Source organism: Diabrotica virgifera, chromosome 2, assembly GCF_917563875.1.
Source record: "Diabrotica virgifera virgifera chromosome 2, PGI_DIABVI_V3a".
In the NCBI taxonomy this organism is placed as follows: Eukaryota; Metazoa; Arthropoda; class Insecta; order Coleoptera; family Chrysomelidae; genus Diabrotica; species Diabrotica virgifera.
Genome location: NC_065444.1, coordinates 97120204 through 97139267, shown reverse-complemented (window position 1 = coordinate 97139267; position 19064 = coordinate 97120204). Strand labels below are relative to the sequence as shown.

The 19064-nt window shown below is 33.0% G+C and overlaps 1 protein-coding gene across 5 annotated transcripts in view; it reads right to left on the bottom strand.

The window, feature by feature from the left end:
- LOC114332504 (insulin-like growth factor 2 mRNA-binding protein 2) overlaps nt 1-19064 on the bottom strand; it is a 509159-nt gene that overhangs the window by 256313 nt on the left and 233782 nt on the right. The window contains exon 1 of one of the 5 annotated variants that reach the window (XM_028282304.2): nt 5080-5511. The exons of the other annotated variants lie outside the window; for them this stretch is intronic. Coding sequence (XP_028138105.1) covers nt 5080-5147 — 68 coding nt within the window. The 5' untranslated portion in view covers nt 5148-5511. Of the gene's footprint in view, nt 1-5079; nt 5512-19064 lie in introns of those variants that run through there. 5 annotated transcript variants of the gene reach the window in all.

Sequence of the window (19064 nt, the reverse complement as noted above, 5' to 3'; positions counted from 1 at the left end):
ATTTTTTTGTCTGATATATCAAGAGGTGCTTATTATGAAACTAACATTATCTTAAAAAATTTCGCCCCGGAACCCCCTTTTTCATACCTTTAAAGGGGGTAATTTGTGGTTTTTGCGAAACGTAGCCCTTCCTGTACGTTTTACAAAAAATTTACTTAATAGTAAAATGAAGAGGACCATATTTCCTACTATTTATTTCCCGACAGCATATGCCTATCAGCCACCGTTTAGCGGGGGTGGCGCCCCAAAGTTGACAACTTTTTTAAAAAAGATGTTTTTTAAAAACGTTATTTTTCCGAACTGTAATGAAAATTAAGAAGAAACCCTGCGGCATCAATCACAAATAAGTGGCTGATTTTTTGGTATAGGTTTCATTTAAGGGCACTTGCAAATTTTTTAATTACAGGGTGATACATTTTAAAAAACCCTTTTATACCATCTGAACCGCCTATGCTAGACTAAAAGTACTTTTAGCGATTATCCATTTGGTAACATTACTGGTGTTATTTATAATACATCCCCATATTTTCCCCGGAACTACCCCTAAAAAAAGGAGAATTAATAAAGAAAATAATTAAAAATTTTGGGCCACCACTGTGGCTTTAGGGTGCAAAGAAAATAAAATATGCATAGGTCATAATGTATAGCAGACAGTGTGTTCTTTTATTTTCCATAAGTACGTTATGAATAAAATGAATAGGTGACGAAAAAAAAACCAAAACTGGTGCCCGTCAAAGCATTTCTGAGGTTTACGACGCCACTGTGCCATAACAGTTGCTTATACGAAAAAAATGCATAGAACCTTATTTGTAGAGAAAATAGTGGTGTTTGATTCTGTAAAGTTTTGTTTTAAAAAAGTGCATAGGTAATGAGAAAATCGTAAAAACATGCTATCCAAGGGATAGGGGTAGTTTCTGCAGTTTATTTTCAAAGATAAGGGTACTTTCCGCAGGGACGTTGCAATAATCATATATATTTATGAAAAACCCTATTGATAGAGCATATGGGCCAAAAAACAAAAAAAAAATTTCAACCCCACCCCTTATTTATTTTTTTTTTGTCTACAGGGGTTGCATTAAGAAATCGCTTTTGGTGTCCATGCATGGGTAATAAGAACGTGCACAAAATAATATATGAAGCATTTTAATAAAGGGTGTGTGAAGGATTCCAAAAAAATCACTTTCTTTATTAATTCTCCTTTTTTTTTGGGTGGTTCCGGAAAGAAATGGGGGTGCATTATAGAAATTTGTAAATTACACCAGTACATGGATAATCGCTGAAAGTTTTTTTACTCTAGCATAGGCGGTTCGGCGGTTCAGATGGTATAAAAAGGGGTTTTTAAAATGTAACACCCTGTAATTAAAAAATTTGCAATTGCCCTTAAATGAAACCTATACCAAAAAATCAACCACTTATTTGTGATTAACTACCGCAGGGTTTATTCTTAATTTTCAGTACAGTTAGGGAATAGTTATTTTCCTAACAAGTGCAGAAAGTCATTCTTTTCCGCACGCGACTGCAGCTTGCCGAACGACGCGAAGCGGGAGTTCGGCAAGCAGTCGAGTTCGGAAAAGAGACTTTCTGCAAGAGTTAGGAACAATATTTTTTCTAAGAGTCTTTAAAAAATTACCAAATCTTAATCAATTAATTTAATTAATATGAAAATACATACACAAATTAATTCTTTGACAAGGTTGTCAAAACCAAACTTTCAATATAATTAGTTAGCATGACGACGATCTTGGTTTCCATGACGATGATTCAAAACGACTGTTATTGTCTACCGATTTGACTTTCGAATATTATGTCAAAATAATTTTATTTCATCGAATTGTCGCGTGAATTTCATTAAAACAGGAACACAATAAGATATATTTGAAATAAATTAGTAAATAATATCTAAATATTAGTTTATTGCATGTACTATAATTACTTTAAGGCCATATTAACATATCTAAATTAACACGAGTGCGGAAAAGTAAAAACCGCGTGCGGAGAAGTAACACGCGTGGGGAAAAGTAACACGCGTGCGGAAAAGTGAAACTTTCTAAACTAAAATGCGTGGGCGAAAGTAGACATTTTTGCACGATCGTAGAAAAAAATATTTTTTTTAAACATCTTTTTTTTTAATTTGTCAACTTTGGGGCGCCACCCCCGCTAAACGATGTGTGATAGACATATGCTGTCGCGAAATAAATAGTAGGAAATATAGTCCTCTTCATTTTACTATTAAATAAATTTTTATGTAAAACGCACAGGAAGGGCAACTTTTCGCAAAAACCACAAATTACCCCCTTTAAAGGGATGAAAGGGGGGTTCCGGGGCGAAATTTTTTAAGAAAATGTTAGTCTTATAATAAGCACCCCTTGATATACCAGAAAAAAAGATAAAACCGGACGTGTCCATTTTGCGAGGTTCAACCTCTGTTTCCTACACTAATAAGTAAAAAACTAATTCGATATAAAATAGAAATTAATGGTATCAGTATTGAATATTGAACAAGTAATGGAAGTAAAATAGCTTGGAATTACATTGCATTGTCTAGCTACGACCTAGACAAAGAACTGAGAAATCAAGTACAAAAAGCAAATTGACTCGCAGGATGCCTTAACAACACTATAAGGCGAAAACGACATATTAACACTGAGTGTAAAAACAGAACACATATCATAGAATTATTTAATTTGTTAGAACGAGTGAAATAGTGGTCTAAAAATTATAAATCATGTATTCTTTCTTCTATGCATCGATTTTTGTACAGAAACTTCTGAATACCAAACACTGCATTAAAACTTTTAATTTAAGTGGATTATTTCGCGAATATCGACACAACAGTTGATATTTTAATGTAAAAATCGAACAACAATGGCAAGGGGGTCCAAGACCCCGATGATCGGCCGAATTTTTATATTTCACTTAATTGGGTACCATCTGTCCTAAAGAACATGACCAATAATATAGTCGTTTCCTTATCGTCGACAGTTAGTTAACGAAAGAACGATATGTCCTACAAAATTCGACTTCCTCGGGGTGTTCGAGTAACAGGAGCCATTTGGTTGAGGTAAACTTTTCGGGTACAGTTAAGCCGTCATAATTAGACGTATGATTTTCGAATAATGACATTTTGATACGACCAAACACCACAAAAAAACTGGAATCGGTTTAAATAATTGAGTTAAATTATATAAAACATGACCAGAAAGGTAATGAATACATCAATTCTCCTACTTTTTTTTTTATTTCGGTTAATATCTTTTTCCTCAACGGAAACAAGTCATTCATAACAGCTTCTTTGTTGACGACGTCAATTATATTGTTATAATACTTTGGGGTTTGTATAAGTGAGCAACCCTACCATTAAAATGAATATGAAGTATAACTGTAATATAAAAAGATGAGATGAAAAATACCTTTGTATTTTTACAGGATATTAGAGGCTAGAGATAAACAAAAGTGAGAGATGTCTCAACCCAAGTAGCAAAGCTTAAATGGAAGTTCGCCGGTCGGTCATACCCTAAGACAGAATGATGAAAGATGGACTAAGATGATTATACAATGGAGACCGTGAAACCACAAACCAAAAAAGGGAAGGCCACAAATGCGATGGTCAGATGATCTGAAAAAACCACGCCGAGTCAAAACGGATGCAAAACGCCCAAGATTCATGGCCAAGAGGCATGGAAGAAAGAAAACGAGACCTATGCCCAAAAGCTGGATGGATGCTTAGCGTAGGGAATAGATAAGATAGATTAGAAGCTACATATCACATAGTTAAATAACCTAAAATATTAGGACTCATAGACAAATTCCTTGGGAACCTTCCTAGGAATAATGTAACACAATATATAAGCTTCATAGTACTATCCTTTATTCTTTCCTATTTTTCATTTTCAGTTCATGCTTCTGGTCTCCATCTTTCTCATGTTTTCTTTTATCTGTTTCATTCATGTTAGGTCAAATCTAAAAATTTTGTGTTTATGGAAAAATATGCATTTTGCGGTTCTGTGTATCAGAGCGATCTACAGACACGAACCATTCTTTGTATCTGAATTTTTATGACAATTTGCTATCTAGGAAACAATATAAAAAGCCTAAATCCTATGGTGGAAATAACGTCAGTATAGGGGTATCAAAAAACCATCATTAATTCAAACTTGAGCTAATATAGCTAATAAAATATTTCAGCTTAGTCACTGGTTTCTTGAAACACTACTATATTTACAATATAATATAACCTATATCAAATACGATACATCATATAAGGATATATACATTCTATCATTCTATGTCTATTCTATTTGGAAGAGCTGAATGAACTATCCTCATGGGCTAAACCTAAGCACCAGGAAATCAAGAAAGACTATTTTGAGTATCCCATTCACATAATAAAATCATTGATTGTCATTAATCCTAGAAGGAACGATTACAAAAAGAGATCCTACTAGAAGGCCTTGGTAAAACATCTATGGATATTACCAGTTGCATCTATCGATAAATAAATAGCCGTAACTATCGCCAAAGTTTGATAATGGTATAAAAAATAAATTAAGCTGATTACTGAGCTAACCCAAAACGTTAAATGTATCAAGAATTTAAGTACGTATGCAATTGCCATAAAATTTACCCATCCTGATGATGTTCTAATGATTTCTAATAATAAGTAGTATAAATGTAAGGATGTATGCGATACCTTTGAAAACCGGTACTTTATTGCATTTAAAGATCTGTCTAATTGAGTTTTAATATCATCGAGTGACCACACCCCTGGTTCACCGGATTTAGTCCCTTTATATCAAACACACACACATACATTTAGATATATTTTACACTGGTATATATTTAAACAATACTTGGAAAAGCCGGTTATGCGGTAGATAGGGAAAAGAAATTGTAGATGAATAAATTATGAATTACTGACAAAAAAAGGTGTAACTAATTTTAACGAATTAATTAATAATCATTTATATTTAAAGTTAATATCCATTAATACAGAAGTACATCCAATATAATTGTTTAAGATGAATCTCATTGAATGAATCCCCTTATGCTTCCTGTCATATTTTATTCAATAATTCTCACCTTGGTTCCGGTTCTTCAGCTTCGAAGACTTGATCGTGATCGTCATCAGCTTCTTGAAACTTCTCCATCTCGACCGAGTAGTACTACAATATATTCCTTCAGGAAAACCACAACAATAGCACAACACTTAAAATTAGTCAGTCTTAGGAATACGATCTTTTACCCCGCATTTACCAAAAACCAAAAAAAAGTAAAGCAAAAAGTAGCTAATATTATAATTACTAAAAAAACGATTTTAATTTCGTGAGCAACTAAATATATTTAAAAATAATAAAATGCTAAAATCAAAATCGAAAAGAATGCGTTCAAAGACAAAGAAATGAAACGTTTGCCGAAAAGGTGTTCGAAAATCGCCGAAAAGGGTCACTTTTGAAAGCGAAACCAAAATGTGTTTTTCTTTATAATGACGTAACACAACATATCACTCTAGATAGGAGCTAAATGCGTACTAAAGCCCGAAAAGACAGCGCCGTGCGTCTGCATTTTGGTCTTTCGCGCACTCCACGCCACGCCCTCCCCCCGAAACGCGCGGCTTTTTTCTCCCTACCCTTTCACGCGGGGTAAGTCGTACACCTCACCCCACCGCCTAGTTATTGCTTTAATTTCGATACATTGTGTATTTTTGCATGTCGGTATCTGTATGATTTTTATGACAATCAACGTTCGACCAATTTGATTATTTCCTGTTGGCGTTAAAGTGATTAGAACCTTCTGAAAACGACGCTAGTGATGCTGACGCGTTCCTCTCCCGTCACATCAGGTTTATACGGAATCGGGATGTTCAGACGCAGACAGTAGACTAAGACTAATGCATACTAACTTTAATTAAGAATTCCATTGGCTGTATATTTGCATATTTCCTTTTCCAATATTATTTTTAGCACAAAAGCGAAATTTTCATTTAAAATTCCTCATTAAAATGTCTTTTACTTTTCAAAGGGGTGTCAGTCTACGTGTAATCCAGTCTACTTGTAAAATTCAATAAAAGCTTTTCTAGCATAAAAAATATCTTCAAAAATTATATCATACTTCGATTAAAAGACAGAATAATAAAAGAAAACTCTTACAACGGGTATAAAGCATTTACTTGACATAAATTGACAAATAGACAAATTGACAAATCGCGTTATAACGAAAACAAGTAAAGCACTGGAGAACTTTGTAAAAAATACTATACTGTGAACAAATTTTATGACAAAACACCGGTAAAGCAAATAGACGTGACTATCTCCTGATAAAAGAACCAAAAACGATGTAGTCTACGTACTGCGTAACAAAACAGATATAACTAAAAATATCACAAGGAAAAAATTCCTGTACTGGCTGTATACCATAAATCACAAAAAATAAAAACCTTATCTTGTAAAAGGTATATTTAAAATCCCTAAAAAGGGCTGTACCACAACAAAACGTTTTCGGAATCAATATTCCATCATCAGTGTTATCACACAGGTTTACATGCAATAAGCCACCAAAATGTACGGGTAAAAACCCTTAAATTGATATTAAACAGTTGGGGTTACATTATATTATCTGATTTTAAAGGATGTTAAAAATATTTCCAGATTAACCCCTGGCAATCCTGGCATCACATGACATCCAAGGATTTTTAAGGATGTCATGTGATGCCAGGGGTTAATCTGGAAATATTTTTAACATCCTTTAAAATCAGATAATATAATGTAACCCCAACTGTTTAATATCAATTTAAGGGTTTTTATCCGTACATTTTGGTGGCTTAAAACATGTAAACCTGTGATAACGTTAACGATGGATTATTGATTCCGAAAACGTTTTGTTGTGATAGAGCGCCTTTTAGGGATTTTAAATATACCTTTTACAAGGTAAGGTTTGTATTTTTTTTAGATATAATTAACTGTATTAAATATAAATACATAGATTCCGTAGGCAGCGACCACAGCATGGTTAGAGCCAAACAAAGGATCAAGCACAGCAAAAATAGAAGAAAGGAAAGACAGGATGTAAAAATAGAAGAATATGTCATAACCAAAAAACAAAAAAAGAACAACATAAAAGCAAATTAAAAACAGCTTAAACGTTAAATATGGAATAATTTAAATGAATTTAATGAAGTCGTAAAAAAATTATTGAACGCCATCAACCCCAACAGAAAAAGATATCCAAAATAAAAAAAGAATCACAGAACATAATGGAAAATGTGACAGACTAAAAGAAAAACCACAGAATTGAAAGAATTAGGAAAGGAAAATATTGTAACCATGACAAATCAACACCGATCTTTCATCATCAGTATCATGGTGCTACAACCCTTAAAGGGCCTCGACCTTCTCAAGATTTCTGCGCCATTCTGTCCCTTGCTGGGTTAATCCAGTTGATAACACAGATCTTCTCAGTATCCTGTGTTACCACGTCTATCCACCTCAGCTTTGGTCTACCTCGCCTTCTCATTCCCACCGATTGCGCTGTTAGATTTTTTTTAATGGCATGGACTTTATGTCAATCAGCCAGTCACAACATGACTATTATATCAAGAAGAATAAATATTTAAAGACCGTAAGTCCATAAAATATCAATAACGAAGAAAAATTAGTTCAGTAGCTATTGAAACGTAATTTAAGTACTGAAATAAAACGATGGTACTAAGCTAAAGTAAGCTAATTATAGCTTCCTTTCAACATCATAGGTGTGTTCAAAAACGATCTACAAAAATTTAATAACAATAACAATAATATAAGTATAATAATATAAGAATAATAAACAAGACGGTGACGTCCTCAAACTTCCATAGCAAGTTTTTTCTTTGTTTTTATCTTCGGCGCTGTTAGAATCCGAAATTATCGTGCTAGATTACGGAATCCGGGCTATTATGTGCCCATATACTCTTACATGTGGATAAGAGATAAGAGTGAAAGCAAAAGTTAGAGATGAAAATTCTTGGAGACCGTGGGAATATAAACGAAGAGCTAATCTAAATAGATAGATCTTCTATCTCTGAAGCAACAACAGCTAACAGGCTTCTTCTTAAAGTTCCCTCTCCTATAGGAGGTTGGAAATCATAATGACTAAGGTCACTTTGTTGGCTGCTGCTCTGAATAGTTGTAATGAACTACAGTTAAACCATTCTCTAAGATTCCTCAGCCAGGAGATGCGTCTTCTTCCCATTCTTCTTCTTCCTTGGATCCTTCCTTGCATAATACTTCTCATCAACTACTATTTTTCTCCTCTGGTAATGTAACCCAAATATTCCAGTTTTCTAGTTTTTATATATATATAATCTTTAAACCTTCTACCCTCTCGGGTGTAGGTATTAACGTGTGCTCTGTTAACAGTGCACAAATCTCTTCCATTGTTTCCTGTCCTGTGCCATGTTTTTGTTCAGAATCCTTGTCATCACTTCGTTCCATGTCTCTCTCGGTCTTCCTCTACTTCTTTTTCCCTGCACCTTCGTTTCCCATATATTTTTAACTGGTACTTCTTTCTGTAGTCATTGTAGATGACCCCACCAACTTAATTGTCTTTTTTCAACATACTCCATCATTGTCTCGATTTTCAGTTCTTATCTTATGTAGTTATTTCTTACCCTATCCCTTCTAGTGACTCCTTGAACTCTGCGTAGATACCTCATTTCTACTGCCTGTATCTTACTTTTCTGTTGTCTATTTAGTACACAGGATTCACATCCGTATGTAAGTACTGGTCTGTATATAGCCTTAAATACCTTGATTTTCGTATGTTTCGATACTTCTTTCTTGTTAATAATTGTTTTTCCTATTGCGTGGTACAGTCTATTCACTTTATCAATTCTTTTGTTGATCTCAGCTCCCTGTCTGCCTGTTTCTTCAATGGTTACTCCCAAGTACTCGAATGATTGTACCTGTCTAATCTCTGTATCATCTACCTGGACATGCACATCCTCTCTTTCTTTAGCTATTACCATTACCTTCGATTTCTCTTTGTTCATAGTCATACCATACTTTTTTAAAACTGTGTTCCATGTTTTTACGCTTCTTTGTAGCTCGTCTTCAGTCGCTGCTAAAATTACTACATCGTCGGCAAATGTACAATCTGCTATCTCCGTGCTTTTCAGATTTCTATACCCTATGTGTAATGGTCTGACTTTTGTTTTTGTTTCTTTTATTATTTCGTCCATAAAAGTAATAAATAGTAACGGGCTCAAGCTTCCCCCTTGTCTTACACCTTCAGTTGTTCTGAACTGGTCAGATATCATATTTTTACTTATCACACGGTTTCTAGTGTCTCTGTATATTGATTTAGTTACCTGTATAAGCCAAGCATCTTTGAGAGAGGACATTAAACGCAAACAATGCCTGCCTTGTTCCAAGTCCTTTGCGGAACCCAAATTGGGTATCATCCATATCATATTCTAGCTTTCTGTATAATCTTCCATGAATCACCTTTAGAAATATTTTGAGGGTATGGCTTATTAGTGATATTGTCCTATAGTCCGAACAATCTTTGGCATATATTGTTTTTGTTATTGTTACAAAGGTGGACATCAACCATTCCTGAGGGATTTTTCCGGTTTTATATACTTCATTAAACAGGTCCAGTAGTACCGGTAGAGTTTCATCGTCTAGACTAGACATTTCAGTAATTCCGCAGGTATTTCGTCTGGACCTACAGTTTTTCCGATTTTTGCGTTTCGTATTGCTTGTTCGATTTCCTCCATTATGATCTCTGGTCCCGTTTCGCTGTCGATTTCTTCCGGTTCTTGTCTATTATCCTCAAATAGATCTGTTATGTATGTCTTCCACTTTTTTAATTTCTCTTTGACTTCTATAATAATTTTTCCATTTATGTCTTTAAGAAGGCCATCTTTCTTTTTTCGCTGTGTATTTGTGACAGTAGCTAACAGTAGATAATGATAATCATCAATGATTAAAGTGATTTTCTACTTTATATGACATTACTCTTCTTCTTCTTCTCCTCCTTCTTTTTCTTCTTGTTTTTGTATGGACATGACTCTGTCTGTTTTTTCAATGTGCCTCCAGTAAGTTATCGTTCCATCGTTTTCGTAGTCTTCCCACTGATCGTCTTCCTATTGGGGAACCGTCTCTCGCCGTCCTTACTACCCTATTTGTTGCCATTCGGCTCATGTGGTCATTCCATTCTACTCTTCTGTTTCTTAGCCAGTTATTAATGTTCTCCACATTGCATCTCCGTCGTATAATATCTGTACCATCTGTCTTACCATCGATTTTTCGAAGGGTTTTCATCTCCGCTGTTTCGAGCAATCTTTTTGTCCTCTCTGTGTAAGGTCCTGTTTCTGCCGCATATGACATTATTGGTCTGATGACTGTTGTGTAAATTCTGCCTTTCATTTCGTTTCCGATATTTTTATTTCTCTATATTGTGTCATTCAGGCAACCTGCGACTCTATTCACTTGATCTTACTTACTTACTTGTTCTGTTTCGAGCCTTCCGTAGCTAGATAGTGTGATGTCCAGATATTTAAACTACATCAATTATTGTTTTATTATCTGACCCTCCAGCTCCAATTTACATCTTATTGGATTTGCTGTTATAACCATGCATTTTGTATTTTTTGACGAAATTAACATGTTAAACATTGCTTTCATACAATAGCCCGATCCGGGAACACAAAATTTTACGAAAACCTCCAAAAAAATAAAGGAAGGATGAAAATTTGGGAATAGGTAGTTGAAATTGTCTATTATTATATAAGAAAAAGTCTACAATTCTAAATCCCCTCCATTTTACAAAAATTGGGAAATACGGGGTGAAAAATATTTTCTCGAAAGTGAAAAAATATACGTTCAAAATAGGCCCGGAATTGGATAAAATGACTAATTCTAAGCAATTTTTGTTCTATAGAGTTTTTTCACTAAGTCAAGACTTTTCGAGTTATTTGGGAGTGAATATCTTCATTTTTAACAAAAAAAAAACATGTTTTCGGACGGTTTTTCGCAGATGACTTAAAATGTAAGTATTCTAGCGAAAAAAATATTCTTAGTAAAAATATAGCTTGTAAAATTTTTTAAAAAATGGTGTACGCGTGAGGTCTGCAGACCCAGTAGAAGCAGAGTTGTAGCTAATGAAAAGTATGTAGGTTCTTCTTCGTCAAATTCCAAATCGAATATTTCAATGTGAAATAACCAAAAAACAGAGCACTTTTCGGGGAAAATTCATTGCAACTTTTTTAAAGTGTTTAAAAAAATGTTTATTTTTGTTTTTTAAAAAAACTTCTAACATTAAATGTAAGTGAGTTACGCTCAAAATATTGTTGGTCCCTTTTATTTTTTGGTACAAAAATCGCGAAAATCACCCCCTAATTAGCTTTCCCAGATAAAATGAATCGTTACCGCTTCATAAGTTACTTTACTCGTGTATTGTTTATATTATCTATAAGTTTCATTGATTCAAAGTGCTCATTTTTGAAAAAAATTGGATTAAAATAAAACATTTTTTTTTAATTTTGAAAAAAAAAATGGAATTGTTCATGGAATTAACTTAAAAATTATTAGTATGTAATACCAAAAATCTTAAAGAGTAACAAAATGTACGTTTCGTTTTTCTGAATATTTTTGCTTTTTTGTTTTCTTTTTAGACAAAAATTGGTTATGCAGGGCTGTTCAAAATTTGCCTAAACTCGCGATTAGTTACTCGTTCAAGCCATTTTAACTACAACTTTTTCAAAAATAAGCACTTTGAATCGATGAAACTTACAGATCATATAAATAATACATAAGCAAAGTAACTTGTGAAGTGGAAATGGTAAAATTTATTTGTGATGCTAATTAGGGGGTGATTTTCACGATTTTTTTACCAAAAAATAAAAGGGACCAACAATATTTTGAGCGTAACTCACTTACTTTTAATGTTACAAGTTTTTTTAAAAAACAAAAATAAACATTTTTTGAAACACTAAAAAGTTGAAATGAATCTTCCCCGAAAAGTGCTCCGTTTTTGGGTTATTTCACATTGAAATATTCGATTTGGAATTTGATGAAGAAGAACCTACTTTTCATTAGCTACAACTCTGCTTCTACTGGGTCTACAGACCTCAAGCATACAACATTTTTTTCAGTTTTTTATAAGCTATATATTTGCTAAGAATATTTTTTTTGCTGAAATACTGACTTTTTGAGTTATCTCCGAAAAACCGTCCAAAAACATGTTTTTTTCTATTAAAAATGAACATATTCACTTGCAAATAACTCGAAAAGTATGGACTTAGGGAAAAAACTCTATAGAACAAAAGTTGCTTAGAATTAGTCATTTGATCCAATTCCGGACTTATTTTGAATGTATATTTTTCACCTTCGAGAGGGGGGTATTATGTAGAATTGTAAACTTTTTCTTATATAATAATAGACAATTTCAACTACCTATTCCCAAATTTTCATCCTTCCTTTATTTTTTTTGGGGTCAGATTTTTCTTTGATCGGGCTACAAGATATTGATTAAAGTCAGAAAATGCCATTGCATAACGTCTCATTTAACACGTAATAATATAATGACTAATTTTCAGTTACTGAATTCGTTTGCACCTGATTGAACATCAGGTGCACATTAGATGTGTCATTTTAAGAGCTCCGATTGGTGCCCCATGAATAAAATAAGGTAAAGTTATAAAAAGACCATACTAGAGGATAATGCTGACCACTTCATATATAACTATAATAAATAAATAAAAAGTTTTTATTTCCAAAGCCCCTGTCCCAATATTATATTAGTTTGGTACTTTGGTGACTTTGTTATCGTTCTCCTAGCAATGCAAGACGTTTACTAAAAATTTTCAGAACAGTCCTCGTATGTATGCAAGACCTCGAATTTGAAAATAGGCAATTTCTATACCACTTCTCATCCATATATTTCTATTTGAATTGGAGCTTTTAAAATAGGGCCCAAAAACCTTTCAGTAAATCGAATGTAAAAGAATAAAATGGCATTCTGAAAGGTCGAACATATACCTGATCCATAACTGTTTTTACATCTCAGGTAGATTTTACAGCAACATGCATCAAACTAACGTCGAAGGGATGGATGGTAAGTGCCACTCGTTTCATAAGAGTACTGCTTCAAATTTTTATTGAGCTAGGGAAAGAGAAAGAGCAGTATGTGTATGTTGAAAGTATAAGGAACAACGAATCTATTTTATTGGATGCGCAAAATAGCGAAAAGTCGGTAGCAAAAGTAATTTTCATACAATATACCTATAATAGCTTTAATAATATATATGAGTTAGTTAAGTTGCTCATTTACTGCATATGGTGAATTAATTAGGCCATTAGATCTCAAAAGTACAGCTATTGCGTTTAAAGCTGATCCTGTTATACGCAACAATAGCAGTTAAACGAGAATTTTAAATATTTTTAAACTGTTTATGGAATTATTGGGTGGTTATTTAGTGAAAATTCATGTTTCTTTATTAGAATAAAATAAAACACCGTTTTTAATTTCTTCTTGAATCTTCTTATCCCTCGCAGGACCAACCTTTTTGTAGAAACAGCGATTACCAAGGAGGGTCAATAAATGTCCACACATAAATTAATCAAAAACGTGCTTCTTTATTTAAACTAATTTAAAAACAACACTTTTATAATATTCCTAGACGTTAATGGAACAGTTGTTATTTATAATTTACCCGGAGTCTTCGGCTTCAGTGGAATTGGCATCATCGTAGGATACACAAACATTTTTGACTTCTTGCTGTGCTTACCGCATACTATCGTACATACTTGCATTTTGAACAAACTATGGTTGTTTTTGCCCACTTATTAGCCGTTTTTCTTTTAGATTTTCCTAATTTGACACATGAATGATATCGTCTCTTTCCATTTTGGGATGGTGTTGAAGGTATTCAAGGGGATTATTTATAGTGCACTTTTATAAAAGTATGAGGACATGAATTAAATTATAGAAATGCTAATTATGTCATCTAATAGGGCAGTAGTACGCCGACAACTACTAATTATTCGAGATTTTTAGGAACAAAGGTATTTAGAAAATCGGATGTAATGCAATGTTGTGGATACTTTTTAACCCTCCTAGGTCCTTCTAGGGTTAATACGCAAAGTGCCTGTTCAATCTTCGGAATCTTCTGGACAGTCACACCAGCGACTTTTGTGTCGATCAATGCTTCTTTGTATTGTTAGTAATTTGTCTCAACTCAAGATGTTTTCTTCTCTTCTAATGTTTTCACTCCTTTCTCTATCATCATATAAACTATAAACCAGCGGTTCTCAACCTTTTTGAGTGATGTACCACTTACAGTTATTTTTATTATTTTTGGTACCACCTATATTTTCAAAATGTATTATCAATACTTAATAAGTACTTCTTCTTCTTCAAGTGCCGTCTCCTAATCGGAGGTTGGATATCATCATCACTATCTTTACTCTATCCACCGCTGCTCTAAATAGTTCCATAGAACTGCATCTAAACCAGTCCCTTAAATTCTTTGACCATGACACTCTCCCTCTTCCAATACTCCTTCCGCCTTTTATCTTTCCCTGTATTATCAGTCTTAGCATTTCATATCGCGGTCCTCTCATTACGTGTCCCAGATATTGTAACTTTCTTATTTTTATTGTGTTTATTATTTCGCATTCTTTACCCATTTCTCGCAGTACTTCCGTGTTCGTTTTCCTCTGTGTCCATGCTATTCTAAGCATCCTTCGGTAACACCACATTTCAAATGACTGTAGATTATTTATGTGTTCTTGCTTTAATGTCCAGCTTTTAAGTCCATATTGTAGTATCGAGAACACGTTGCATCTCAAAGCTCTTACTCTCAGTTCTAAGCTAAGGTCTTTGTTACAGAGAACTGTTTTCATTTTTACAAACGCATTTCTTGCTATTTCTATCTTGGTCCTTATTTCTGTTGTTTGACCATTTTTCTCTGAAATCCAGGTTCCTAGGTATTTGTATTTATCAACCCTTTCTATCGGTACATTTCCCAAATGAATGCTTGTTTGTATGTTTGTTTTCTTAGTTATTATCATGTATTTGGTCTTTTTTATATTCATTTTTAGTCCATATTCTTCACAGAAATTGTTTGTTTTGTTTAGTAGTAGTTGGAGTTGTTCAGCAGAGCTTGCCATAATCACGGTGTCATCTGCATATCTTATGTTGTTAATAGATCTTCCGTTAATTATTATTCCTTCACTTTGAGATAGCAATGCTTCTTCAAAAATGGCTTCACTATATGCATTAAAGAGTAATGGAGACATAATACATCCCTGCCGAACTCCTCTCCTGATTTCAATTTCTGGACTGGGTTCGTTATCTATTACAATTTGTGCTCTTTGATTCCAGTAAAGGTTTGTTATTATTCGTAAGTCCCTTTTGTCTATGTTTTTTGTCTTTAGAATTTGGACTAATTTTCCATGTTTAACTTTGTCAAAAGCTTTCTCAAAATCAACGTAACAAACATGCACATCCACATTCATGTCCATGCATCTTTGAGCTAACACATTAAAAGCAAATAACGCCTCTCTGGTTCCTAGTCCGTTTCTGAACCCAAACTGACTATCATCTATTCCTTCTTCTAGTTTTTTATTTATACGACCATGTATTATTTTCAAGAATAATTTGAGAATGTGACTTATTAATGATATTGTTCTGTATTAATAAGTACTACTATTTTAATTTTTTCTGTGTTTTGTGTACCACCGCCAATAATGATATGTACCACCAGTGGTACATGTACCACAGATTGAGAACCTCTGCTATAAACTATTCTCTTCTAATGTTTTCACTCCTTTTCCTATCATATAGGTTTTGCTGATTATTTATTCATCATAAAATTTTAATTTTGTTTCTATTATTCGTTTTATTCTACTTGTGTCAGTCCTTATGTTTCTGCAGTGTACATCATGATAGAGCATCTATACACTTTTGTTTTCATTCATTTTAATCATCGTCACAATATTAGATACATTTCTTCCACTCTATCTTTTCCCAATCCCAAGCATGAAATTATTCACGAATTATTCTTATGCTAGGTCTCTTTTTTACTCACAGAACCTAGTATCGCAAAATTAAGCCGTTTGTCCACATAGATAACAATAAGTTAAGGTACTAGTACACTTTAGAATACCAAAAATAATATTTTTTTTTCAAGAATTTTTGTCTCAGAACCTTTATCAAAAATGAAGATAGAACTTTTTACATATTAATATCTAGCTCTTAGAGAGTACAAAAAATATATCATTTTTCATTTATGCACTTACATTAATATTGTAGAGGGCGCAACAGTCAAGGCCTCGAAAAATGATGGCGGACAGTTAATCTCAGGATTGGGATATCTGAAACAAAAAAATCGTACTGCATTTGAAAAAGGAAGGTTTCTTACGTGACCACAATTTACCACAATATGACCAAAAAATAAAAAATAAATATTTTTTAACCATGAAAAACTGAAGAAAAACAGACGATTTTTTCACAAAAATTTTTCAAATTTCCGTAAAATCTTTTTTTTGCGGAATTTTTTACTAACGGTGGTAAATTGTCAAGTAAGAAACCTTCCTTTTTCAAATGCCGTACGATTTTTTTGTTTCAGAGATCCTAATCCTGCGATTAACTGTCCGCCATTGGAACTACTTTTTTTCGAGGCCTCGATTTTGGCGCCCTGTACAATATTAGTGTACGTGCATAAATGAAAAAAGATATATTTTTTGTATTCTCTAATAGTTACATATTAATATGTAAAAAGTTTTATGTTCATTTTTAATAAAGGTTCTGAGAAAAAAAATCTTGAAAAAATGCCAATATTTGGTCTTCTAAAGTATTCTTTTTCTCATGATCATCTTTCAGTGCGTCACAGTTTTTCGATGTCTTTCTAACGCAATAAATTGTATGTGACAGAAAAAAGGCACGTCCGTGATTACAGACATTTACAACATTTATTCTAGTTATTCTAGTTGTCGATAGATGGCGCCATAATAAAAAAATAATTTTTTTAATTAGATAATATTATAAATATAATCTGTATAATTTATAAGACTATACAAATCAAAGAAAATACCATTTTATAAATGCAAGAAACACATTTGATTTGTTTTTATTCCAAATTGAAAATAAAATGTGACAACTGTCAGATTTAACTAAAATGTCATGTTAGAATAAATGTCATAAATGTGTATTATCACGGACTTACCCTTTTTCCTATCATTTGTTACGCACTGAAAAATACTCATGAAAAGGACAATAGTACCTTAAACAAGGATAAACAATTACGTATTTTTTATGGGAAATAAGCCACAATTTTACTAAAAAATGAATTTATTAACGTTTCGAAGCCCAAATCGGGTTTCGTTGTCAAAATACAAAATACTATTAAAATAAAACAAACATGTTGTTGCTAAGTAAAAAAATTCTTCTAATAATTTATTTAATCTGACTCATTTATATTGGCAATTCAGACGTATATTATACATTTTAAAGTAGAAGACTTTAAAATGATATCGCCAATATTTATGAGTTGTGTTCCTGGGACGACTTTACTAAAAGATAGTTCATTCGATTACATGAAATCAATCCCAACTCAAGAATATCCGTCGCAAAAAATCATAGCATGTGATCTGTCTTTAAAAAGACAACCAAATGCAACGATGACAGTAAAATTCTCGCGTTAGAGATTCCATAGTAAATCTCTAACGATAATTTTATTTTAATAGTATTTTGTATTTTGACAACGAAACCCGATTTGGGCTTCGAAACGTTAATAAATTCATTTTTTAGTAAAATTGTGGCTTATTTCCCATAAAAAATACGTAATTATAAAAATGCCACAAGGAAATAGCTTCAGAACAACATTAAGGATAAACAATACGGTATGTCTTTGACACCTTGTTTACTATGAATTTTGGTGTTTATCATTTTCAGTGACAGTGACATTAGCGCGTTTGTCGTGTTTATTGGTTTATCTGCATTAATTGTTTATTTGGTTGTATAAATCAATAAAGTTTTATTTAGAGACAGAGAAAATTCTCTATAGGATTTCTAAAGCTGTCTTTCCAAAGTTTTATTTATTTATCAATAACGTTTATTTGGTGTTATATTTATAAAAAATAAATACAGTGATGAGCGCACTAATAACCGGAAAAATAACGCAAAAGATGGAAAACATATTAAGTTGTGAGATAAGAAGAGATGAACCTAATAGAGGTGTTAAATTTAGCGATAGTAACTTATAAATTAACATTATATTGATTGTTCACACCTTTAAACGTATCGGACGAGTTTGAGAAATGCCACTGTCCCATTGACAGTTTTAGTTGACATACTCCTCTGATACGTCTAAAGGTGGGAAACAATCAATATAATGTCAATTTGTAGGTTACTATCGCTAAATTTAACACCTCCAATAGTTTTATTTTTTTTTATCTCACAATTTAATATGTTTTCCATCTTTTGCGCTATTTTGCCGGTTATTAGCGTGCTCATCACTGTATAATGTTTCAGTTAAATAAAGGAAGAATTTCAATGGCTTTTGGGTTCCCAAACAAAGGGATTATATTTTTTAATTATGATCTTTTGGCATAATATAAATCATACTAGTGACGTCATCCATCTGAGCGGTGTGACGTAATCAATGATTTTTTTAAATGAGAATATTGGTCGTGTGCTTGTTCATTTGAAAGGTTATTCAAAAGTTTTGAAATGTTTTGGTGAAAGAGGCAAGTTGTAAAGAAGGTACCATTCTTGTCTCTTAATGAATACCTACTAGTCCAGGGTAATAAGGTTTTTTCCATGACACTCGAGCAGCCAGGGTACTGAAGCGTTTTTTCGACAGGTAATACCTATGAGAACAAATTGTAACTATTTACTGCGTAGGATCTGGCGGCCATTTTTATTTATAAACAATTTGGTGTCAAAAACGGCCTTTTTTCCTTTTTTTTTTTTCAAATCAAGGGAAAACAGTGGACCTTATGGTTACTTTAGAACAAACAGCTTCGAGAGCATAGAAAAAGCTGTAAAATGACGTATCACAAAGGTTGATATACTTATTTATT